The following is a 25731-nucleotide window of genomic DNA, read 5'->3' on the forward strand; positions in this document are numbered from 1 at the left end:
TGCGTCTCCTGAAGCATCACCACGTCTGCCTTCAGTCCCTTCAGGACCCTCTTGACCGGTCCGTTCAGGCCCCTCACATTTCAAGTTATCAGCCGGATCAGGGGCTGCACCCCCTCCCTACCTGCCGGGGTCAGCAGGAGTCACCACTACAGCCCTTGGTGGTTCGTTGGCTTTGGGTCTTCTTGCCAGGACTCGATGAGCCCCGTCCTGTTCCAGGGGCCTCGGGAAAGCTCCCGCACCCATCAACGAATTAAGCATCATGACCACATATGCCCTGGCACGGACCCCTCCACTCCCTCAGGGAGACGCAGAATCCGGAGATTCTTCCTCCTCGACCGATTCTCCAGGTCCTCAAATTTTTCCTGCCACTTCTTATGCAGCGCCTTCTGCGCCTCCACCTTCACCGCCAGGCCCAACATCTCGTCCTCGTTCTCCGAGGCTTTTTGCCGCACCTCCCGGATCGCCGCCTCTTGGGCAATCTGGGTCTCCGCCAGCTTCTCGATCGACGCCTTCATTGGCGCTAGCATTTCTGCCTTCAGCTCCGCAAAGAAGCGTTTGAGGAACTCCTGCTGCTCCTGTGACCATTGCGCCCACGCGGCTTGGTCTCCACCCGCCGGCATCTTGCTTCACCTCCCTCGCACTTTTCGCTGCACTAAAATACCTTTCTTGACCGCTCTGCTCCTGGTCCAAGCCATACAATGGCGGGGGAACCATACCGTCACCTTCCCACACTGGGAACCGTCGAACAAATGCTGTTGGGGCCCCTCAAAAGAGCCCAAAAGTCCCTTCCTGGCGGGAGCTGCCGAACGTGTGACCTACCTCGGCATAGCCGCAACTGGAAGTTCCATTATGATCATGGCTGATCATCAAGTTCAATACCCTTGATCCTGCCTTCCCCCATTTCTTTGATCCCTTTAGCCCAGGGGTGGGCAAACTACGGCCCGCGGGCCGCATGCAGCCCGCCAAAGGTCTTTATGCGGCCCACCAAGTCATTTAAAAAAAAAAGAAATTTTTTTCTTTTTTTTTCTTAAATTTTTTTTTTAAGGTCAATGGGGGGGCTGTTGGGTTACTTACTGGTATAGGGTGGATACGTTGACTTGAGTAGGGTGATCATTGCTCGGCACAACATCGAGGGCCGAAGGGCCTGTTTTGTGCTGTACTGTTCTATGTTCTATATGAGGCGCCCAGAATCATAACCGGGTGAAGTAATTATTTTACTTAATATACTATGCGGCCCTTTAAAATTGTGAATTTCTGAATGTGGCCCTTGCACGGAAAAGTTTGCCCACCCCTGCTTTAGCCCCAATAGCTATATCTAATTCCTTCTTGAAATTACACGTTTTGGTCTCAACTACTTTCTGTGGTAGTGAATTCCACAGATTCACCTCTCTCTGGATGAAGAAATTTCTCCTCACCTCAGTCCTAAAAGGTTTACCCCTTATCCTCAAATTATGGCCCCTAGTTCTGGACTCCCCACCATTGGAAACATTCTTTCTGAATCCTGTCTAATTCTGTTAGAAATTTGTAAGTTTCTAGGAGACCACCTCTCATTTTTCTGAACTCCAATGAATATAATCCTAACTGATTTAGTCGCTCTTCATATGACAGTCCCGCCATCCCAGGAATCAGCCTGGTAAACCTTCTCTGCACTCCCTCCATAGCAAGAACATCCTTCCTCAGATAAGGGTACCAAAACTGGACACAATACTCCAGGTGTGGCCGCACCAATGCCCTACACAATCACAGTAAAACATCTCTATTCGTATATTTCAATCCTCTCGCTATGAAGGCCGACATACCATTTGTCGTCTTTACTGCCTGCTGTACCTGCACGCTTACAGTGACTGATGCACGAGGACATCAAGGTCTCGCTGAGTATCCGCCTCTCTCAATTTCCACCCATTCAAATAATAATCTGCCTTCCTATTTTTGCTACCAAAGCAGATAACCTCATTTATCCACCTTCATAGAATCATAGAATTTACAGTGCAGAAGGAGGCCATTCGGCCCATCGAGACTACACAGCCCTTGGAAAGCGCACCCTACTGAATGAATGAAATGAAATGAAAATGAAAGGCCGCACCTTCACCCTATCCCCGTAACCCAGTAATCCCACCTAACGTTTTGGACACTAAAGGACAATTTTGATATGGTCAATCCATCTAACCTGAATATCATTAGACTGTGGGAGGAAACTAGAGCACCTGGTGGAAACCCACACAAACGCGAGCAAAATTCTTGAATTCAAAGCTATCTTTTGTTATACCCAAGTGTAGTAACCTGATTATAGCATCATCTGGCCTGTTGCAGAAATTTATTAAAGATATTTCAAACAGCTAGTATATGTTTAGCTGTCTGTATATTAATTTACAGACTTTCAACGTACATTTCAAAAATCCGTATAGGATTGGGGTTTAACCACCTCTAGAAAGTGTCTTTAATGTAACTCCTCTGCTAAAGGTTCCAATATACGTCTCATTAAAACACAACAGTCTTAGCAGATTGGAGGCTGGCAACTGTAACCCCACCATTCAAAAAAGGAGGAAGGGAGAAAACTGGTACAAACCAGTTAACATAACATCAGGAGCAGGGAAAATGCTGGAGTCTATTATAAATGCAGAGGGGAATGATACTGTGTGACTGCATCACCTAAAAACGTGGTTAGAGAGAACTTCCTGTCCTAGAGGATCTTAACACTCACTCACTGTCCCAGAGGGTCTTAACGGGACTCACTGTCCCAGAGGGGTCTTCACGCGGACTCACTGTCCCAGAGGGTCTTGACGCGGACTCACTATCCCAGAGGGTCTGATGCTCATTCACTGTCCCAGAGGGTCATCAGGTGGACTCACTGTCCCAGAGGATCTGACGCTCATTCACTGTCCCAGAGGGTCTGACGCGCACTTACTGGCCCAGAGGGTCTTCACGCGGACTCACTGTCCCAGAGGGTCTGACGCGCACTTACTGGCCCAGAGGGTCTTCACGCGGACTCGCTGTCCCAGAGGGTCTAACGCTCACTCACTGTCCCAGAGGGTCTGACGCTCACTCACTGTCCCAGAGGGTCTGACGCTCACTCACTGTCCCAGAGGGTCTGACGCTCACTCACTGTCACAGAGCGTCTGACGCTCACTCACTGTCCCAGAGGGTCTTCACGCGGACTCACTGTCCCAGAGGGTCTTCACGCGGACTCACTGTCCCAGAGGGTCTTCACGCGGACTCACTGTCCCAGAGGGTCTTCACGCTGACTCACTGTCCCAGAGGGTCTGACGCGGACTCACCGTCCCAGAGGGTCTGACGCGGACTCACTGTCCCAGAGGGTCTGACGCTCATTCACTGTCCCAGAGGGTCTTCACGCGGACTCACTGTCCCAGAGGGTCTTCACGCGGACTCACTGTCCCAGAGGGTCTGACGCGCCCTTACTGTCCCAGAGGGTCTTCACGCGGCTCACTGTTCCACAGGGTCTGACGCGCACTCACTGTTCCAGAGGGTCTGACGCGGACTCACTGTCCCAGAGGGTCTGACGCTCACTCACTGTCCCAGAGGGTCTTCACGCGCACTCACTGTCCCAGAGGGTCTTCACGCGCACTCACTGTCCCTGAGGGTCTTCACATGGCCTCACTGTCCCAGAGGGTCTTCCCGTGGACTCACTGTCCCAGAGGGTCTTCCCGTGGACTCACGGTCCCAGAGGGTCTTCACGCGGACTCACTGTCCCAGAGGGTCTGACACGGACTCACTGTTCCAGAGGGTCTGACGCGGACTCACTGTCCCAGAGGGTCTTCACGCGCACTCACTGTCCCAGAGGGTCTTCACGTGGACTCACTGTCCCAGAGGGTCTTCACGTGGACTCACTGTCCCAGAGGGTCTTCACGCAGACTCACTGTCCCAGAGGGTCTTCACGCGGACTCACTGTCCCAGAGGGTCTTCACGCGGACTCACTGTCCCAGAGGGTCTTCACGCGGACTCACTTCCCAGAGGGTCTGACACGGACTCACTGTCCCAGAGGATCTGACGCGCGCTCACTGTCCCAGAGGGTCTGACGCTCATTCACTGTCCCAGAGGGTCGTCACACGGACTCACTGTCCCAGAGGGCCTTAACAGGACCCACTGTCCCAGAGGGTCTGACGCGCGCTCACTGTCCCAGAGGGTCTGACGCGGACTCACTGTCCCAGAGGGTCTTCACTCGGACTCACTTTCCCAGAGGGTCTTCACGCGGACTCACTGTCCCAGAGGGACTGACGCTCATTCACTGTCCCAGAGAGACTGACGCGGACTCACTGTCCCAGAGGGACTTCACGCTCACTCACTGTCCCATAGGGACTTCACGGGACTCACTGTCCCAGAGGGAATTCACGCTCACTCACTGTCCCAGAGGGCCTTAACGGGACTCACTGTCCCAGAGGGTCTGACGCTCACTCACTGTCCCAGAGAGACTGACGCGGACTCACTGTCCCAGAGGGTCTGACGCTCACTCACTGTCCCAGAGAGACTGACGCGGACTCACTGTCCCAGAGGGACTTCACGCTCACTCACTGTCCCAGAGGGACTTTACGGGACTCACTGTCCCAGAGGGACTTCACGCGCACTCACTGTCCCAGAGGGACTTCACGCAGACTCACTGTCCCAGAGGGACTTCACGCGCACTCACTGTCCCAGAGGGACTGACGCGGACTCACTGTCCCAGAGGGACTTCACGCTCACTCACTGTCCCAGAGAGACTGACGCGGACTCACTGTCCCAGAGGGACTTCACGCTCACTCACTGTCCCAGAGGGACTTCACGGGACTCACTGTCCCAGAGGGACTTCACGCGCACTCACTGTCCCAGAGGGACTTCACGCAGACTCACTGTCCCAGAGGGTCTTCACGCGGACTCACTGTCCCAGAGGGTCTGACTCGGACTCACTGTCCCAGAGGGTCTTAACGGGACTCACTGTCCCAGAGGGTCTGACGCGGACTCACTGTCCCAGAGGGTCTTCACGCGGACTCACTGTCCCAGAGGGTCTGACGCGGACTCACTGTCCCAGAGGGTCTTCACGCGGACTCACTGTCCCAGAGGGTCTTAACGGGACTCACTGTCCCAGAGGGACTTCACGCAGACTCACTGTCCCAGAGGGTCTGACGCGGACTCGCTGTCCCAGAGGGTCTGACGCGGACTCACTGTCCCAGAGGGTCTGACGCGGACTCACTGTCCCAGAGGGTCTTAACGGGACTCACTGTCCCAGAGGGTCTGACGCTCACTCACTGTCCCAGAGGGTCTGACGCTCACTCACTGTCCCAGAGGGTCTGACGCGGACTCACTGTCCCAGAGGGTCTGACGCGGACTCGCTGTCCCAGAGGGTCTGACGCGGACTCACTGTCCCAGAGGGACTTCACGGGACTCACTGTCCCAGAGGGACTTCACGCGCACTCACTGTCCCAGAGGGTCTTCACGCGGACTCACTGTCCCAGAGGGTCTGACGCTCATTCACTGTCCCAGAGGGTCTGACGCGGACTCACTGTCCCAGAGGGTCTGACGCTCATTCACTGTCCCAGAGGGTCTGACGCGCACTCACTGTCCCAGAGGGTCTTCACGCAGACTCACTGTCCCAGAGGGTCTGACGCTCACTCACTGTCCCAGAGGGTCTGACGCGCACTCACTGTCCCAGAGGGTCTGACGCTCACTCACTGTCCCAGAGGGTCTGACGCTCACTCACTGTCCCAGAGGGTCTTCACGCAGACTCACTGTCCCAGAGGGTCTGACGCTCACTCACTGTCCCAGAGGGTCTTCACGCAGACTCACTGTCCCAGAGGGACTTCACGCAGACTCACCGTCCCAGAGGGTCTGACGCGGACTCACTGTCCCAGAGGGACTTCACGCGGACTCACTGTCCCAGAGGGTCTTCACGCGGACTCACTGTCCCAGAGGGTCTGACGCGGACTCACTGTCCCAGAGGGTCTGACACGGACTCACTGTCCCAGAGGGTCTTCACGCGGACTCACTGTCCCAGAGGGTCTGACGCGGACTCACTGTCCCAGAGGGTCTTCACGCGGACTCACTGTCCCAGAGGGTCTGACGCGGACTCACTGTCCCAGAGGGTCTGACGCGGACTCACTGTCCCAGAGGGTCTTCACGCAGACTCACTGTCCCAGAGGGTCTGACGCGGACTCACTGTCCCAGAGGGTCTTCACGCGCACTCACTGTCCCAGAGGGTCTGACGCTCATTCACTGTCCCAGAGGGTCTGACGCGGACTCACTGTCCCAGAGGGTCTTCACGCGCACTCACTGTCCCAGAGGGTCTGACGCTCATTCACTGTCCCAGAGGGTCTGACGCGCACTCACTGTCCCAGAGGGTCTGACGCGGACTCACTGTCCCAGAGGGTCTTCACGCGCACTCACTGTTGTAGCCACCGAAGTTGGCCATTCCCTCAATACAAAATGGAGGAACGCTAAGCTTGCGGGTTAAAATGGACAATGTTTGCAGCACAAGCAGGCTGTAACAAGCCAATGTGTATTCTGTCTGCTAAGAGAGCAGACAGCACCGAAACGAACATTCCGCATACTAATGAGGCAATCTCCGGGCTAGTTAACATAGCAATGGAACGATCCCAGGGACAATGGACACAAATAGAGAAGTGATTGCAACAGTGTATGGGAAGCCAGACACCCCGGCACCAGCGGGGTTCGAAAACAAAGCACCTGAAGGCCCGCCCAGTAGCCGAGAGATAGCCTCAGTATTGGGGGGATTCAAACAAATCGATTGGGAAGAGACCCAATCGATTCCCAGCAGGTAAAGGGACTGCCCAAAAGGGCGCGAAGCCCTATGACCTATAAAAGACAGGTCCCACGCTTAGTTCGTTCTTCTTAACCAGCCCTCCTCTCTGGACCAGCATCTCGACCAGCTTTTACCAAAGAAGATCTTGACCGAGAGAGAGGAGAGGAGAGGTTTGGAACAGCAGCCGCCAGCAAGTAAGTGTCTCACAACGATCGCTACCAGAGATAGACACTCCTGACCCCTTTTTAACCCATACCAACCTGAAGTCTGCAGACCAGAGCAGAGCAAGAGGCCTTGTCCCCTGATCCGGTAGTTCCCTTTGAGATAAGTATTGGTTTATTTAATGGTAGGAATAGTTTAGTCATCTTAGCATGTGCATGGGTAGTATAATAATTGTATTATAATAAACTCAGTTGTTTGAACTTACTAATTGGTGTATGGTTTATTGCTTTGAACTTGACCTTGAAAATTGCGGCGGTATCTTAACGATACCTGGCGACTCCAGAGCTAAGTAACGAAACAGAGCCAAATCTAGTGTTAAGCACACTCACCCAGAATGAGCAACATTTAGTGGCGACTTCCAGACGGGACTCGATTAGAAGTGGCCCCCCCACTCCGAGAGAACCCAGAAATTCGAATTTGAAATCCAATTGGGAAAAGGAAAAACCACAAGTGTTCAAGGAGTTCAAATCAATAATCATAATTCGGAAGTGTGTTTTTGCATGCGTAACTAACAGGGTTGTAAGGTTAAACCGAGAGATTTTTGAGGCGACAAACTGTCGGGAGTTTTATAAGTCGGAACATAGCAAAAGCCGTACCCGTATTTATAAGCATTGCCTTATCATCCCTCGTTCCAAATTAAAAAGAGCATAAGAGAAAAAGAAAATGGCCATGCAGGCAATAGAACGCCTCATGAACCCAGAGCAGTTCGTGGTCGCAGCGACCAACAGTAGCAGAGTAGGCCAGTGTCCCGTGTGGGAGCTGGAACTCAGGAAGTACCTCAAAGGGAAAGGATGGCCCCTTTGGAGTGAATTTTGTGTGAATGAGGAGACAGGTCCAGGAGTATAGGACGTACTTGGTGGGAGAACCTTTCTCAAATTCATAAAACGAACATAGGTAAAGCACGTAAGCCGATGGCAATTGTGTCCTGCTTGGCACAATTGCGAGGCACAGAGGAGGTCGTTCGGACGCTCCGCAAAGAATTAGAGGAAAAGAATAGAATGAGCAAAGTCGACATTTGCCTTGTCAAAAAGGAAAACATAGAATTAAGGACAGTAGCCTCAACTAATAATGCACCTATTTGGCCAGTGAGGAAGCCCGACGGATCACGGCGTCTGACCATAGATTATCGGGAACTCAACAAAGTTACCCCAGCAGTAGCTCCCACAGTAGCAACAAGTCCCGAGACCATGCTCAAGCAGGGACTCCACTCCAAATATTTCACGGTATTGGACATTAGCAACGGCTTCTGGTCAATCCCATTGGCAAAGGCGTGCCAGTACAAATTTGCCTTCACATTTAAAGGACAGCAGTATACGTGGACATGCCTCCCACAAGGATTCCACAATTCCCCCTCCATTTTCCACCGACAGCTGGCAAATGGATTAGCAAAATTTTCCCGACCCGAATGTCTGGTACAGTATGTGGATGACCTATTACTGCAGACAGACACCAAGGCAGAGCACATCACGCTTCTGTCCGAACTCCTGGAACTATTGCAAAGTATTGGATGTAAAGTTAACCCCAGAAAGGCCCAGATATTGGAGAATCAGGTGATGTATTTGGGTACAGTCATCACGCACGGCAAACGCGAGATTGAGTTCAAAAGAATTGACTCGATCGTCAAATTGCCCCTTCCCCAAAATGTTTCAGCCCTCCGGTCGTTTTTAGGACTGGTTGGGTATTATCGGAACCATATCGATGGTTTTGCGACCAAGGCAGCCCCACTTTCAGACCTCCTTAAGAAAGGAGCCCCTTGGAAATGGCTTCCGCAGCATACAGAGGCTGTGGAGGAGTTAAAGAAAGCCCTTAGCGCTGCACCCGTGCTACAAGTTCCAGACCAACTCTCCCCCTGTGCAATAGAGGTAGCTAGCACCGATCTGACCCTCTCGGCCGTGCTGCTTCAGGAACGGCATGAGCAGCTACGACCAGTGGCTTATGCCTCCAGACTTTTAGACCCCGTAGAACAGGGATTTTCAGCCTGCGAGAGGCACCTACTAGCAGTATTTTGGGCAGTTCAGTACTTTTCGTACATTACCGGACTCGATCCCATCACCATTTTGACTGAACACACCCCACACGGTTACTTTTAGACGGACGACTGAAGGATGGTTCAGTGAGCCAGATAAGAGCAGCTAGGTGGACACTTCTGTTACAAGGACGGGACATAACAGTTAAACGAACCAAGACACACACATTTTTAGCGGACAAACTACAGTACCCAGGACAACCCCATGATTGCGAGATAGTAGCACCCCTACACAATACAGGACCATTCATTGCCAAAACGCCCCCCAGGAATATAGGGAATTCAAGCCAGAGCCCCCAGCACACAGACACGTGTGCCCCACTGAAGATATATGTGGACGGTTCATCCACAGTTTTAGATGGAGAACGCATCACTGGATGCGGGATTTATGTTGAGGATGCACAGGGACGTGCTTTAGAGGAGATCTCTCTAAAATTACCAGGTCACTTAGGCGCGCAGGCAGCAGAGCTCGCGACCATTGTATATATAGTGGACCACCCAGATTCGTTCCCCAGCCCAGCAGACATATATTCGGACAGTTTATATGTATGCAACAGCCTCACAGACTTTCTATCCCTGTGGAGGACAAGAGGTTTTGTCTCCGCGGACGGGAAGCCCCTTCCATCCGCCCCATTACTCCGCCATATCCTAGAGAAGGCAAAGGATAGGACGTATGGCATCATCAAAGTTAGAAGTCACCATCGATCATCCCCCCCCCCTGGAAATGTGAAAGCCGATGCACTGGCTAAGCAGGTTCCAGGCGAGGTCACTTTTGGACACCCCCAGCTAGCGCACCAGCTAGCGCCCCTGTGAGTGCAGTTCAGGTCTCACAGACAGAAATAGAAGATTTAGTACAGGCGCAGAAGCAGGACGAAAATCTCCGGGAGATTTTAAAAGGAAACTTTGTGGCCCAGTACAACAAATTCAAACACGCTTTGACCACACATGAGGGTGTGATCATAAAAGACAAATTGTATGTGGTTCCTGAAAAGGACAGGAACCAAATGATTGCCTTATTCCATGATAGTCATGGACACCAAGGGATCGACCCTACCACAACACACCTTAGACAACTCTGTTGGTGGCCCAACTTAAGACAAGATGTTACCCACTATACAGAGAATTGTTTAATTTGTGCGCAGAATAACCCGGAGAGGTATTCAAAGAAGGCTCAACTCAGCCACACTCGCCCCGTTAATGGCACCTGGACAAACCTCCAGATCGGTTTTATAGGTCCATTGCCCCCTTGCAGGAATGGCTATAAATATGTTCTGGTGGTCATAGATACCTTTACCAAATGGGTAGAGGCATTCCCTTCACGCACCAACACAGCAAAGACAGCTGCAAAGATCCTGACCCACCACATCTTTACGAGATGGGGACTCCCCAGAAGTATAGAATCAGATCAGGGATCTCATTTCACAGGGCGGGTCATGAAGAATGTCCTGACCATATTCGGAATCAAACAGAATTTTCACATTGCGTATCACCCCCAGTCAAGCGGGATAGTAGAACGCATGAATCGGACTCTAAAATCGACCCTTAGAAAGATGGTACAGGAGAACAATTCGACTTGGGATTCAGTGCTCCCATTCGCACTAATGTTCATAAGAAATACTGTTTCACCATCTACAGGTTTCACCCAAACACACTCAGGACCGGATGCCCTATGAAAGGATCAGAATTCCTTTTAGGACTCGACATGACCAGCCCAGAAGTGACGGCCCTCACACACGAAAAAGCAGTAAAACAATTAGTTGAGACTGTAAGGTCAGCTCAGCTTGCAGCCGCAGTAAAATTGGGTAAAAGGAGGAAACAGAGCACGGCCTGTTTCAACAAAAATGTGCACCCCACAGAATTTCAGGTTGGGCAACAAGTAATGTTATCCATATATAACCCAGCACGTTTTTGGTTCCTAAATTTTCCGGCCCGTACTCAATTTCGGACAAAATCAGCCCCTCGGTATATAGGATAAAGTACCCAAACGTTAAGACTGCGTGGTTCCACATTAGCCAGATAAAGGCTTATGGAACACAGTCAGACCACTCGCACCATGTCCTGCTAGATGCAGCAGAGCACCTCGCTCCGCCCACAAGAGACACATTTCCACCCTCCCCCTCACAGACCAGTTCCTCATCAGACTCGACCTCGACTCCACCCACCGACTTTAGGACACGCCCCGGAACACCCGCAAGCTGCCACAGCAGAGACAGTGACAGTGAGACTGAGGACAGCCACAGCACTCCACCCTACAGCCCCCACTTCAGCGACTTCGGCCCCGACTCCAGTGACCCCATGGAGATCACCTACATTAAAAATCCAGACCCACACCCAAACCCCCCACCCAACACTGACGACCCCGACAACGCTCCTTCAAATTTAGACCCTACGATTTGGCACAGGGACAATTCTTGGAGACTTGTCCGAAACGATGAGAGTGACCGCCAGTCACACAATGCAAAAATTGCATGCCTGATCCATACAAGGGTATGGGATCCGGGAGAAGAGGACGACTTGATGCCTGACTCCCAACACGGCAACCCCTTTGTGACCCTGTTCGCAGAGGATGAAGAGAAGTGAGGTGTCCAGATGATGTAAAAAGAGGAACCGCTTGAGAGAAGTGCTGTCCTTTCTGATGGAACCTGCACGCATGTTGGTGATGTTTGTCTGTTTGTATGTTAAATGTTTGATATGGAGATTGGCCACTCGGTTTTCAGCTGAAAAGCTTGTGACCACCTCACATGCACGTTAGTTTGTCCGCAGATATTTCTGAGAACTTGACTCAGCTGAAATGTCTGGAGCCCAGCTCAACGTTTCACCAGGAGCATCTTGGCTCCTCCCCTTTTGTTTTGGTGCCCCTCTATTCTGGGAATAGAGGCTGCAATTCCATATGACTACATTCTTGCCCGTTCATTTCAGGTTGCTCAGGCAGTGGAGAAACGGCATTGAGGACCCGCCCTGTCTGAGGATCACCCCTTTGGTCAGCTAAGCTCGGGTACAGCACAGCACGCCCTACCCGGGGATCCCATTCAACTCTTACCCGTCACGGCCCATACGCAAATCATTCGACCTTTTTCATTTCTAAAGCTTGGTTTCATTTTGTTTAAGGTAGCCCATTTGGCCGCCACTCCATATGCTATTTACATCCGGGAACATTTTGGGATGGTAAATTGCAACACTCTGCGAGACGGCTCGCACTGGTTTAAGATAACTATATGTCTGGTCCTAAATCCGTTTTTGAAAAAAAAAATGAGGGAGTCACATGGAGGTGACCATCATAAAGGGAAATTTGGAACAAGAGGACAGATATAATTAAAGTCAAGATATTAAGCTGAACACTAACAGATAATATGCTTGATCCCTTAGCTTTCGGACGTTCGGGGAGGAACCGAAGCAACAGCACAGCAAGATCCCAGGAAGGAAGAGAAGAGACAGAGAAGATGAAGAGCACTCCAATTGCTATGTTTTTAGCTATTGTGGCATCTGTGTGGTTGCGCGTGGACACGGGCCCCCTTTCCCACAGCACAATGTTTGCTAACTTCTCCCAAACCCAGACCACCCCCAGCCCAGTCAATGGTAACAGTACCCCGACCTGGTGTACCAGATTTCTGACATGGTACTCCTTGTCGTATGTCATAGAATCACTTTTGGTGATTGCAGTTCTCTGTATTATAGTCCAAACCCTCAGGATGAGGAAATGGAGAAGGAGAGCCTACTGCTCTCGTGCCTCAACAGTGTACAGAGTACAACCCCCTATTTTTGGATTCCACCAATCCCCCCAACCCCTTGATGTGTAATAAAGGATTTAATTTGATGTGATGTGTAAATAAAGACTTTTGCAGATGTATTATAATGTTCTGAGCTCGACTGCCAAGTCAGAAAATGAAATGTGATGATGCTGTTGTGTGAATGATTAAGGGTTTAGAATGTTTCACTATGAGATGAGAGTAGTTTATTGAGGTTAGTTAGAGGTTCCCGATTCCATTTGGTATTGCATGTCCCCTTTGACATAACGCCAATCAGAAATTGTTAGTTAAATTTTTTTTGCCATAGTTGAGGAAAGGATAGAAGCCATGGAACTCGCTGACGTCAGGGGACCCAAAGACACCGTACTTGGGTGATCCTTCATGATTTCTCATGAGGATCACAAGGAGGGAGTGTAGCCACCGAAGTTGGCCATTCCCTCAATACAAAATGGAGGAACGCTACGCTTGCGGGTTAAAATGGACAATGTTTGCAGCACAAGCAGGCTGCAACAAGCCAATGTGTATTCTGTCTGCTAAGAGAGCAGACAGCACCGAAACAAACATTCCGCATACTAATGAGGCAATCTCCGGGCTAGTTAACATAGCAATGGAACGATCCCAAGGACAATGGACACAAATGGGGAAGTGATTGCAACAGTGTATGGGAAACCAGACATCCCGGCAGCAGCGGGGTTCGAAAACAAAGCACCTGAAGGCCCGCCCAGTAGCCGAGAGACAGCCTCAGTATTGGGGGGATTCAAACAAATCGATTGGGAAGAGACCCAATCGATTCCCAGCAGGTAAAGGGTCCGCCCAAAAGGGCGCGAAGCCCTAGGACCTATAAAAGACAGGTCCCACACTTAGTTCATTCTTCTTAACCAGCCCTCCTCTCTGGACCAGCACCTCGACCAGCTTTTACCAAAAAAGATCTTGACCGAGAGAGAGGAGAGGTTCGGGACAGCAGCCGCCAGCAAGTAAGTGTCTCACAAAGATCGCTACCAGAGATAGACACTCCTGACCCCTTTTTAACCCATACCAACCTGAAGTCTGCAGACCAGAGCAGAGCAAGAGGCCTTGTCCCCTGATCCGGTAGTTCCTGATCCGGTAGTTCCCTTTGAGATAAGTATTGGTTTATTTAGTGGTAGGAAAAGTTTAATCATCTTAGCGTGTGCATGGGTAGTATTATAATTGTATTATGATAAACTCAGTTGTTTGAACTTACTAATTGGTGTATGGTTTATTGCTTTGAACTTGACCTTGAAAATTGCGGCGGTATCTTAACGATACCTGACGACTCCAGAGCTAAGTAACGAAACAGAGCCAAATCTAGTGTTCAGCACACTCTAGTCAAATCTAGTGTCCAGAACGAGCAACACTGTCCCAGAGGGTCTGATGCGGACTCACTGTCCCAGAGGGTCTGATGCGGACTCACTGTCCCAGAGAGACTGACGCGCACTCACTGTCCCAGAGAGACTGACGCGCACTCACTGTCCCAGAGAGACTGACGCGCACTCACTGTCCCAGAGGGTCTGACGCGCACTCACTGTCCCAGAGGGTCTGACGCTCACTCACTGTCCCAGAGGGTCTTCACGCGGACTCACTGTCCCAGAGGGTCTTCACGCGGAGTCACTGTCCCAGAGGTTCTTCTCCCGCACTCACTGTCCCAGAGGGTCTTCACCCGCACTCACTGTCCCAGAGAGACTGACGCTCACTCACTGTCCCAGAGGGTCTTCACGCGGACTCACTGTCCCAGAGAGACTGACGCGCACTCACTGTCCCAGAGGGTCTGACGCGCACTCACTGTCCCAGAGGGTCTTCACGCGCACTCACTGTCCCAGAGGGTCTGACGCTCACTCACTGTCCCAGAGGGCCTTCACACGGACGCACTGTCCCAGAGGGTCTGACGCTCACTCACTGTCCCAGAGGGTCTTCACGCGCACTCACTGTCCCAGAGAGACTGACGCGCACTCACTGTCCCAGAGGGACTTCACGCGCACTCACTGTCCCAGAGGGTCTGACGCTCACTCACTGTCCCAGAGGGTCTGACGCTCACTCACTGTCCCAGAGGGCCTTCACACGGACGCACTGTCCCAGAGGGTCTGACGCTCACTCACTGTCCCAGAGGGTCTTCACGCGCACTCACTGTCCCAGAGGGTCTGACGCGCACTCACTGTCCCAGAGGGTCTGACGCTCACTCACTGTCCCAGAGGGTCTGACGCTCACTCACTGTCCCAGAGGGTCTGACGTGCACTCACTGTCCCAGAGGGTCTGACGCTCACTCACTGTCCCAGAGGGTCCGATGCTCACTCACTGTCCCAGACGATGGGGTAGAGCCAGCACTCCTTGTCCCATAGGATGAAATAGAGCACCTTCCTGCCTGCTGAATGTAGGCTGGTTTCCTTTCCGTGGGGCATGCTGTTTCTAGATTGTTTTCCATGCCTGCCTGTCACGACCTGAACTTGTAATATAAAAACAATCCTTTCTCTTTACCAACAGGCCATGGAAGGTTTGGTGGATGAAGGACTGGTGAAATCAATTGGTGTTTCCAATTTTAACATTTCCCAGCTCGAAAGACTCTTGTCAGTAGCCCGTATAATTCCGGCAGTGAACCAGGTATTTATGATCTTGGCTAAAAATTGGAGGTTGTTTGGGAAAAGGGTTTTGGGACCAACGGATAGTTTCATGTAAATTTATGTGTGTTTATTATGTGCCAAAGTTGTAGTATCGTGTTTAGTTTTGGTCTCCTTACTTGAGAAAGGTGCTGGAGGGTGTGCAGAGGAGATTCACTAGTTAATCGCAGAGTTGAGGGGGTTGGATTATGAGGAGAGGTTGAGTAGACTGGGACTGTACTCATTGGAATTTAGTAGGATGCGGGGGGATCTTATAGAAACATATATAATTATGAAGGGAATAGATAGGATAGATGCGGGAAGGTTGTTTCCACTGGCGGGTGAAAGCAGAACTAGGGGACATAGCCTCAAAATAAGGGGAAGTAGATTTAGGACTGAGTTTAGGAGGAACTTCTTCACCGAAAGCGTTATGAATCTATGGAATTCTGTGCCCAGTGAAGCAGTTGAGGCTCTTTCATTTGTTCAAGAAAGGGATAGCGAATGACCCTGGTAATTATAGGCTGGTTAGTCTTACTTCGGTGGTCAGTAAGTTAATGGAAAAGGTCCTGAAGGATAGGATTTATGGCCATTTGGAAAGATGCAGCTTAATCCGGGATAGTCAACACGGATTCGTGAAGGGTAAGTCTTGCCTCACAAATTTGATTGAATTCTTTGAGGAGGTAACCAAGTGTGTAGATGAAGGTAGAGCAGTTGATGTCGTATACATGGATTTTAGTAAGGCGTTTGATAAGGTTCCCCATGGCCGGCTCATGCCGAGAGTAAGGAGGTGTGGGATAGAGGGATATTTGGCCAATTGGATAAGTAACTGGCTATCACATAGAAGACAGAGGGTGGTGGTGGATGGAAAATTTTCAGACTGGAGACCAGTTACCAGCAGTGTACCACAGGGATCAGTGCTGGGTCCTCTGCTATTTGTGAATTTTATCAATGACTTGGAGGAGGGGGCTGAAGGGTGGGGCAGTAAATTTGCTGATGACACCAAGATTGCTGGAGTAGTGGATGAGGTGGAGGGCTGTTGTAGGCTGCAAAGAGACATTGATAGGATGCAGAGCTGGGCCGAAAAATGGCAGATGGAGTTTAACCCTGATAAGTGGAAGGTGATACATTTTGGTAGAAAAAATTTGAATGTGGATTACAGGGTCAACGGCAGGGTTCTGAGGAATGTGGAGGAACAGAGAGATCTTGGGGTTCATGTCCACAGATCTCTGAAGGTTGCCACTCAAGTGGATAGAGCCGTGAAGAAGGCCTATAGTGTGTTAGCGTTTATCAACAGGGGGCTTGAGTTTAAGAGCCGCGGGGTTATGCTGCAACTGTACGTGACCCTGGTGAGACCACATTTGGAGTATTGTGTGCAGTTCTGGTCACCTCACTATAGGAAGGGTGTGGAAGCATTGGAAAGGCTGCAAAGGAGATTTACCAGGATGCTGCCTGGTTTGCAGGATAGGTCTTATGAGGAAAGGTTGAGGGAGCTAGGGCTTTTCTCTTTGGAGTGGAGGAGGATGAGAGGCGACTCAATAGAGGTTTATAAGATGATGAGGGGGATAGATAGAGTGGACGTTCAGAGATTATTTCCTCGGGTGGATGTAGCTGTTACAAGGGGGCATAACTATAAGGTTCAGGGTGGGAGATGTAGGCGGGATATCCGAGGTAGGTTCTTTACTCAGAGAGTGGTTAGGGTGTGGAATGGACTGCCTGCTGTGATAGTGGAGTCGGACACTTTGCGAACTTTCAAGCGGTTATTGGATAGGCACATGGAGCTCACCAGAATGACAGGGAGTGGGATAGCTTGATCTTGGTTTCGGACAATGCTCGGCATAACATTGAGGGCCGAAGGGCCTGTTCTGTGCTGTACTGTTCTATGTTCTATGTTCATTAAATGTTTTCAAGATAAAAGATAGATAGTTTTTTGAAGAATAAAGAGTTATGGCAGAAAAGTGGAGCTGAGTCCACAAAAGATCAGCCATGATCTCATTGAATGACGGAACAGGCTCGAGGGGCCAGATGGCCGACTCCTGCTCCTAGTGTTCTTATAGTCTTCAGAGTTCTTAAGTGTGATAATGTATTCTGGTCCTTCTTGTTGTGTGTTTTATCTTTTAAGTTAATAAATGCTCTATGTTAATTGTTCACACAGCGACTGGATTGGTCCTCACTGGTTGTTCACTCTTCCTCACATTGTACCTGAAAAGAATACACACACCGTTTTGAATTGGTGTTCCAAATTACTCTTCTGGTTTTTGAATACCCTCCCAGTTGACATTAGCATGGTTCATAACACAGGGAACTGAAGGAACAGAGAGGTTTGGAGGCCCAAGTACAAAAATCATCAAATACTAGTGTTCAGACATGCACTGTTCGGTTTCACACCGATCAGTATTTAACAATAAAGAAAAGTTCAGCGCAGGAACAGGCCCTTCGGCCCTCCAAGCTGTGCCGATCATGATGCCCTGACTAAAAAAAACCTTCTGCCCTTACTCAACCCGGATCCCTCTATTTCCTCCCTATTCATGGACCCATCCAGATGCCTCTTAAATGTTGCTAATATGCCTGCTTCCATCACATCCTCTGGCAGCGTGTTCCAGACACCCACCACTCTCTGTTTGAAAAACGAACCCCGCACATCTCCCTTAAACTTTCCCCCCTCTCACCTTGAACCTGTGCCCCCCTTGTAATTGACACTTCCACCCTTGGGAAAAGCCTCTAACTATGCACCCTGTCTAGGCCTCTCAGAATTTGTAGACCTCTCTCAGGTCTTCCCTCAGCCTCCCTCTTCCAGTGAAAACAATCCTAGTTTATTCAACCTCTCCACATAGCCAACACGCACGAGACCAGGCAACATCCTGGTGAACCTTCTTTGCACTCTCTCCAAAGCTTCCACATCCTTCTGATAATGTGGTGGCCAGAACTGCTCGCAATACTCCAAATGCAGCCTAATTAAGGTTTTATACAGCTGCAACATGATTGCCCAACTCCTGTACTCAATGCCACGGCTGATGAAGGCAAGCGTGCCGTATGCCTCCTTAATCACCTTGGCCACCTGTGTTGCCACTTTTAGGGAACTGTGGACCTGCACGCCCAGATCCCTCTGTATGTTAATGTTCCTAAGGGTTCTGCCATTTACAGTATAATTCATATCTAGATTTGATCCTCCAAAATGCATCACCTTGCATTTGTCCGGATTAAACTCCATCTGCCATTTCTTAAGTCTCCAATCTATCCATATCCTGTTATATCCTCTGACAATCTTCGGCACTATCAGCAACTCCGCCAATCTTCATGTCATCCGCAAACGTACCAATCAGACTGCCCACATTTTTCTCCAAATCATTTATATATACTGCAAACAACAAAGGGCCCAGCACTGATCCCTGCAGAACATCACTAGCTACAGATCTCCATTCAGAAAAACATCCTTCCACCACTACTTTCTGTCTTTTATAACCGAGCCAGTTCTGTATCCATCTCGCCAACCCACCCCGAATCCCATGTGATTTTAGTTTTTGTACCAGTTTGCCATGCGGGACCATGTCAAACGCCTTACTAAGTCCATATAAACTACATCCGCAGCTTTTCCCTCATCAATTTTCTTTGTCATCTCTTCAAAAAACTCAGTCAAGTTGGTTTACAAAACCATGCTGCCTGTCAGTAACTAGTCCATTTCCTCCAAATGTGCATATATCCTGTCCCTCGGTATCTTTTCCAAAAGCTTCCCCACCACTGATGTCAGGCTCACCGGTCTGTAATTTGCTGGATTGTCCCTGCTTCCTTTCTTAAACAAAGAAATAACATTGGCTATTCTCCAGTCCTCTGGAACATCGCCTGTGGTCAAAGAGGTTGTGAAGATATCTGTTAAGGCCCCAGCTATTTCTCTGCTTGCCTCTCGCAGTAACCTGGGATAGCACGGCAGCATTGTGGATAGCACAAATGCTTCACAGCTCCAGGGTCCCAGGTTCGATTCCGGCTTGGGTCACTGTCTGTGTGGAATCTGCACATCCTCCCCGTGTGTGCGTGGGTTTCCTCCGGGTTCTCCGGTTTCCTCCCACAGTCCAAAGATGTGCAGGTTAGGTGGATTGGCTATGATAAATTGCCCTTAGTGTCCAAAATTGCCCTTAGTTTTGGGTGGGGTTACTGGGTTATGGGGAAAGGGTGGAGGTGTTGACCCTTGGGTAGGGTGCTCTTTCCAAGAGCCGGTGCAGACTCGATGGGCCGAATGGCTTCCTTCTGCACTGTAAATTCTATGAAATCCTATGAAATTCCCGTACCAGCCTCCCCGGACAGGCGCCGAAATGTGGCGACTAGGGGCTTTTCACAGTAACTTCATTGAAGCCTACTCGTGACAATAAGCGATTTTCATTTCATTTAATTTCCCATCTGGCATGTCTACCTTAATGCAATTTAGGATACTCAACACTTCCTCCTTTGATATATTGACGTTCTCAAGAGAGTTCACACACCTATCCTTGACCTCAACATCCATCATGTCCTTCTCCCTGGTGAATACCGATACAAAGTACTCATTAAGGGTTTCACCCACTTCCTGTGATTCCACGCTTAACTTCCCTCCATTGTCCTTGAGTGGGCCTACTCTTTCTCTTGCTACCCTCTTGCTCCTAATAAATACATAAAAAGTTTTGGGATTCTCCTTTATCATGTTTGCTAAGACGTTTCATGGCCCCTTTTAGCCCTCCTAATTCTACGTTTAAATTCCTTCCTACTTTCACTGTACTCCTCAAGAGCTTTGTCAGTTTTTAGATGCCTAGATCTATCGTATGCTTCCTTCATCCTTTTGACAAAGCTTACAATTTCCCTTGTCATTCATGGTTCCCAAATCTTGCTATTTCTATCCTTCATTTTTGCTGGTACATACCTGTCCTGCACTTCAATCAACTGATCTTTAAAAGTCTCCCACATGTCAGATATGGATTTGCCCTCAAATAGCCGCTCCCAATCCACATTCCCCAGTTCCTGTCTAGTTTGGATGTAATTGGCCCAATTAAGCTCCCTCACTCCGGGCCACTCTTGTCCTTATCCATGACTTCTCAAACTATTATGGAATTATGGGCCCTAAGACCAAAATGCTCCCCCACTGAAACATATCACCTGGCCTGGCTTATTCCCCAAAGTCTAGCATGGCCCCCTCCCTGGTTGAATTGTCAACGTACTGAATCAAAACTCCCTCCTGGACACATCTAACAAACTGCTCTCCATCCAAGCCCCTGGCTGTAAGGGATTCAATATGGGGGAAGTTAAAATCACCCATCACAACTACCCTGCTTTTTTCACACCTTTTCAGTATCTGACTACACAACTGCTCCTCTGTCTCCTGTGGGCTGTTTGCAATTAATCCATATTTCACCCTTCTTATTCCTGAGCTTCACCTATAATGCCTCACTACAAGATCCCTCCAATGTGTCCTCCCTCAACACAGCTTTGATCTGCTCCCTAAACAGCAATGTAACTCCCCCATCTCTTTGTTTCCCCTTCTGTCCCGTCTAAAACAACGATATCCCGGAATGTTGAGCTTCCAGTCCTGTCCCTCTAGCCATGTCTCCGTAATTGCAATTACATCATAGTTGCATGCCATAATCCAGGCTCTCATCTGTCTTACCTGTTATATTTCTTGCATTGAAGCAAACGCACTCCAGATCCACAGTCCCGCTGAGCCCTGTGGCTTCCCTCTGCTTGCTCTTACTCTGCGCCATGTTTATCTCAGTCTCACTTTTTCCCCAGTCTCTACACTTGCTGGTCTGTTGTTCTGGTTCTCACCCCCCTGCCACACTAGTTTAAACCCTCCTGAACAGCACTAGCAAAACCCCCGCCTAGGATATTGGTGCCCCTTCAGTTCAGGTGCAACCCGTCCTTCTTGTACAGGTCTCACCTTCCCCAGAAGACATCCCAGTGATCCATATATCTAAAGCCCTCCGTCCTACACCAGCTCTTTAGCCACGTGTTCAACTGTACTATCTCCCTGTTCCAAGCCTCACTAGCACAAGGCACCCGGAGTAATCCTGAGATTACTACCCTAGCAGTTTTGCATTTTAGCTCTTAACTCCCTGAATTGTCTTTGCAGGACCTCTTCCCTCTTCCTGCCGATGTCATTGGTACCAATGTGGACAATGCCGTCTGTCTGTTTACCCTTCTTTTTCAGAGTGCCCTGTCGCTGTTCAGAGACATCCAGGACCTTGGCAACAGGGCGGCAACACACCAGCCCTTAGTCCCTCTTGCGGCCACAGAAACGCCTGTCTGTGCCCCTAACTAACGAGACTCCTACTCCTATCATTCACTTGGACTTAGCCCGACCCTGCTTGACAGCAGAACCAGTTGTGGTGGCACAGGCCTGGCTGCTGCTGGTATCTTCCCTGAGAGGCTGTCCCCCCCCCCTCCCCCCCTCCCTCCACCCACCCCCCCCCCCCCCCCCCCCCCCCCCCCCCCCAGCAGTATCCAAAACGGTATACCTGTGTGAGAGGGGAGTAGCCACAGGAGGCTCCTGCCTTACCTGCCTGCCTCTCCTGGCGGTCACCCATCTATCTGTCTGAACCTGTGGTGTGACCACCTCTCTCAAGCTGGTGACTGTCACACTCTCTACCCCCTGTATGCTCCGCAATGAGTCCAGCTGATGCTGCAACTGAACTACACAGTCCGTGAGGAGATCCAGCTAGTCACACTTCCCGCAGACAGTTGTCAGGGACGCTAGAAAGGCTCCCTGATCTCCCACATCTGGCATGAGGAGCATATAACTGCCCTAACTGCCATCGCTGCCCTTGTACACAGAAGAAAGATACAATAATCTTACCTTGCTTGTCCTCCTCACAGTGCCTTTCTTTGGTTGGAGGAGAAGGGAGGGAGGGAAACACCAATGCAGTGTTTCGGGCTTAACTGCTCCTTGACGCCAGTTCTTCGACTAGCCACAGTACAGTTGAGGTGACGGAGTTGACTTTTCCTGAATCCTCTGCTGGATGTTCTTTGTGCCATTTTTGGTTACAGGTGGAACTCCACCCATACCTGACTCAGCCGGAGTTGGTGGATTTCTGTGCATCCAGAGATATTGCACTGACGGCGTTCAGCCCACTTGGATCTCCAGGTCGTAGTCTGTGAGTATAATGACATAATAAGTCAAGATTAAACTTCCCTGCTGATTCTATCCTGATAGCAGTTCCTAGATTTAATAACCTGTGTTGTCAGTACTGGAGGAAGTGAACTAGATCTGCTGTGATTCCCAGAGAAGGCAGTTCATACTTTGTCAATTTAGAACAGTACAGCACAGAACAGGCCCTTCGGCCCTCGATGTTGTGCCGAGCAATGATCACCCTACTCAAGCCCACGTAAACCTATACCCGTAACCCAACAACCCCCATTAACCTTATTACTTTTTAGGATACTAAGGACAATTTAGCCTGGCCAATCCACCTAACCCGCACATCTTTGGACTGTGGGAGGAAACCGGAGCACCCGGAGGAAACCCACGCACACACGGGGAGGACGTGCAGACTCCGCACAGACAGTGACCCAGCCGGGAACTGAACCTGGGACCCTGGAGCTGTGAAGCATTTATGCTAACCACCATGCTACCGTGTTACCCATTTAGAATCACTGCAGCACAAAAGGGGCCCGTTCAAGTCTATGTCGGTGGAGCCTAAAACAACTCAGCCTGTAAACTGTCGTTTCCGGGAGTTTTACTCATCTCGAAAGGAATTGAAATGAAAAATGAAAATCGCTTATTGTCACAAGTCGGCTTCAAATGAAGTTACTGTGAAAAACCCCTAGTTGCCACATTCCGGTGCCTGTTCGGGGAGGCTGGTACGGGAATTTAACCGTGCTGCTGGCCTGCCTTGGTCTGCTTTAAAAGCCAGCGATTTAGCCCTGTGTGCTAAACCAGCCTAGAGTTAGCGGTTTGTCCAGGCCTCTTCGCTCGCTGTCAGCTGAGACCTCTGTGATAGACGACAGGAAAGACTGGGAAGCCATGCTATCTGTTGGCTTCAGATCAGACAGTCCGGCATAAAAGAATCTGCTGACTTCCGGTTGCGGTGATGACTTGCTAAGCTGCACATTTGGGAGCTCCCGATTTTAACGGACTTTTGGGCTCTTTTTAGAGCCCCAAGTGGTGCTTTTTTAACGTTTCCCAGTGGGGGAAGGTGTTGGGAGAAACATTCTCCGCAATTTATGTTTCAAAATCGAAGTGGAGCAAGGAAAAAAACGGCAGCAGCTCCCCAGAAAAAACGGGGGAAGGAATCCAAAATGGCGGCCGGCAGAGCACCCGAGGACTGGTGGAAGTGGGCGCAGGAGCAGCAAGCTGCTCTCCTGCGCTGTTTTGCGGAGCTGAAGGCTGAGTTGCTGAGCTCACTGAAGGAAACAACCAGCAAGCTGATGGAGACCCAGACGACCCAGGGTGCTGCCATCCAGGAGTTGCAGCAGCAGGCCGCTGAACGAGAGGAGGAGGCCGTGGTCCTCGTGGGTAAGGTGGTGGTGCACGAGGCACTCCATAAGAAGTGGCAAGACCGCTTTGAGGAGCTGGATCTCTGCATGAGGCAGAATAATTTAAGGATCTTGGGCCTTGCGGAGGGTCTGGAGGGGTCGGATCTGCCGACCTACGTGGCCAGCATGTTGAATTCGATTGTGGGGGCAGGGTCGTTCCATCTGCCCCTGGAGCTGGAGGGAGCCCACAGAGTATTGGCCACGAGGCCCAAGGAGAATACACCCCCCGCGCGCGGTGCTGGTGACGTTCCATCGGTTCAGTGACCGGGAGTGCGTGCTGCGCTGGGCCAAGAAGGTGAGGAGCAGCAAGTGGGAGAATTTGGTAGTGCGGATCTACCAGGACTGGAGTGCGGAGGTGGCTAAGCGGTGGGCCGGGTTTAACCGGACGAAGGAGGTGCTTCATAAGAAGCACGTAAAGTTTGGGATGTTGCAGCCTGCGCGCCTGTGGGTAACTTATCTGGATCGGCACTACTATTTTGAGTCCCCGGAGGAGGTGTGGACCTTTGTGCAGAAGGAGAAGCTGGACTCGAACTAGGGGTTGGGGGTTGCGGGGTCGGTTGTATTGTTATATTGCTGGTTTTTGCTGTTGTTGTGTTTTCTGTACTTTTGGGGCGTGGCCTCTACTGGGTTTTTTTTCCCCCGAGCTGGAGCGGTGCCATGGGGAGTGGCAGGAGGGGGGATGATCCACGTCGGGAGGGGTCGAGTTTTGGCGGGAGTTGCCGGGGTCAGCAGAAGTCAGCTGACCCACAGAAGTACAATGGAGGGCGTGTCATGGCTAGGAGGGGTCCTAGCCTGGGGGGGGGGGGGGAGGGGGGATACCGGGTTGCTGCTGGTAGGGTCAGGAGGGAGCCGGTGTGGGCCGGGGGGGTAGAGGAGAGGTGCTGTCGCCGTGGGGACTGGGTCGGGCGGGGTGTGCTGGCCTGGGGCGGGCAGTCGACAGGCTATGGCTAGTCGGCGGGGTAGGGGGGGGGGGTGCCCTCTGATCCGGTTGGTCACCTGGAATGTGAGAGGACTGAACGGGTCGGTTAAGCGGGCTAGGGTATTTGCTCATTTGAAGGGGCTGAAGGCGGATGTGGCGATGCTCAGGGAGACCCACCTGAAGGTGGCGGACCAGGTCCGTCTGAGGAAGGGGTGGGTGGGGCAGGTTTTACACTCCGGGTTGGATGCGAAGAACCGGGGGGTGGCGATTCTGGTGGGGAAGAGGGTGTTGTTTGAGGCATCTGAGGTGGTGGCGGATAAGGGGGGTAGGTTTGTTATGGTGAGGGGTAGGCTACAGGGAGAGAAGGTGGTATTAGTTAATGTGTATGCCCCAAATTGGGATGATGCGGGCTTTATGAGGCGTATACTGGGACGTATCCCGGGCCTGGAGGCGGGTGGCCTGATCATGGGGGGGGACTTCAATACGGTGCTGGATCCTTCACTGGATCGGTCCAGTTCAAGGACGGGTAGGAGGCCAGCGGCGGCAGCCAAGGTGCTGAGGGGGTTTATGGACCAGATGGGAGGGGTGGACCCCTGGAGGTTTGGGAGGCCGAGAGCGCCGGAGTATTCTTGTTTCTCCCACGTCCATAGGGTTTATTCCAGAATAGACTTTTTCGTGGTGAGCAGGGGATTGATTCCGAGGGTGGAGGAGGCCGAGTATTCGGCCATTGCAATCTCCGACCACGCTCCGCATTGGATGGATTTGGAGATGGGGGAGGTACGGGACCAGTGCCCGTTGTGGCGTCTGGATGTAGGGTTGTTGGTGGAGGAGGAGGTGTGCAGGAGGGTCCGGGGAAGTATTGAGGGGTACCTCGAGGTTAACGATACGGGGGGAGGTCCGGGTGGGGATGGCCTGGGAAGCCCTGAAGGCAGTGATTCGGGGGGAGCTGATATCCATCCGGGCACACAGGG

The 25731-nt window shown here is 51.0% G+C and overlaps 1 protein-coding gene across 5 annotated transcripts in view; it reads left to right on the plus strand.

Moving 5' to 3' along the window:
- The window catches only part of zgc:56622 (uncharacterized protein LOC326033 homolog), an 89309-nt gene that overhangs the window by 36195 nt on the left and 27383 nt on the right, over window positions 1-25731 (plus strand). For all 5 annotated transcript variants that reach the window (XM_038806147.1, XM_038806150.1, XM_038806151.1 and 2 more), the window contains exons 5-6: window positions 15239-15355; window positions 22354-22460. In XM_038806147.1, coding sequence (XP_038662075.1) covers window positions 15239-15355; window positions 22354-22460 — 224 coding nt within the window. The remainder of the gene's footprint in view (window positions 1-15238; window positions 15356-22353; window positions 22461-25731) is intronic.

This window comes from Scyliorhinus canicula, chromosome 9, assembly GCF_902713615.1.
Source record: "Scyliorhinus canicula chromosome 9, sScyCan1.1, whole genome shotgun sequence".
Classification (NCBI taxonomy): Eukaryota; Metazoa; Chordata; class Chondrichthyes; order Carcharhiniformes; family Scyliorhinidae; genus Scyliorhinus; species Scyliorhinus canicula.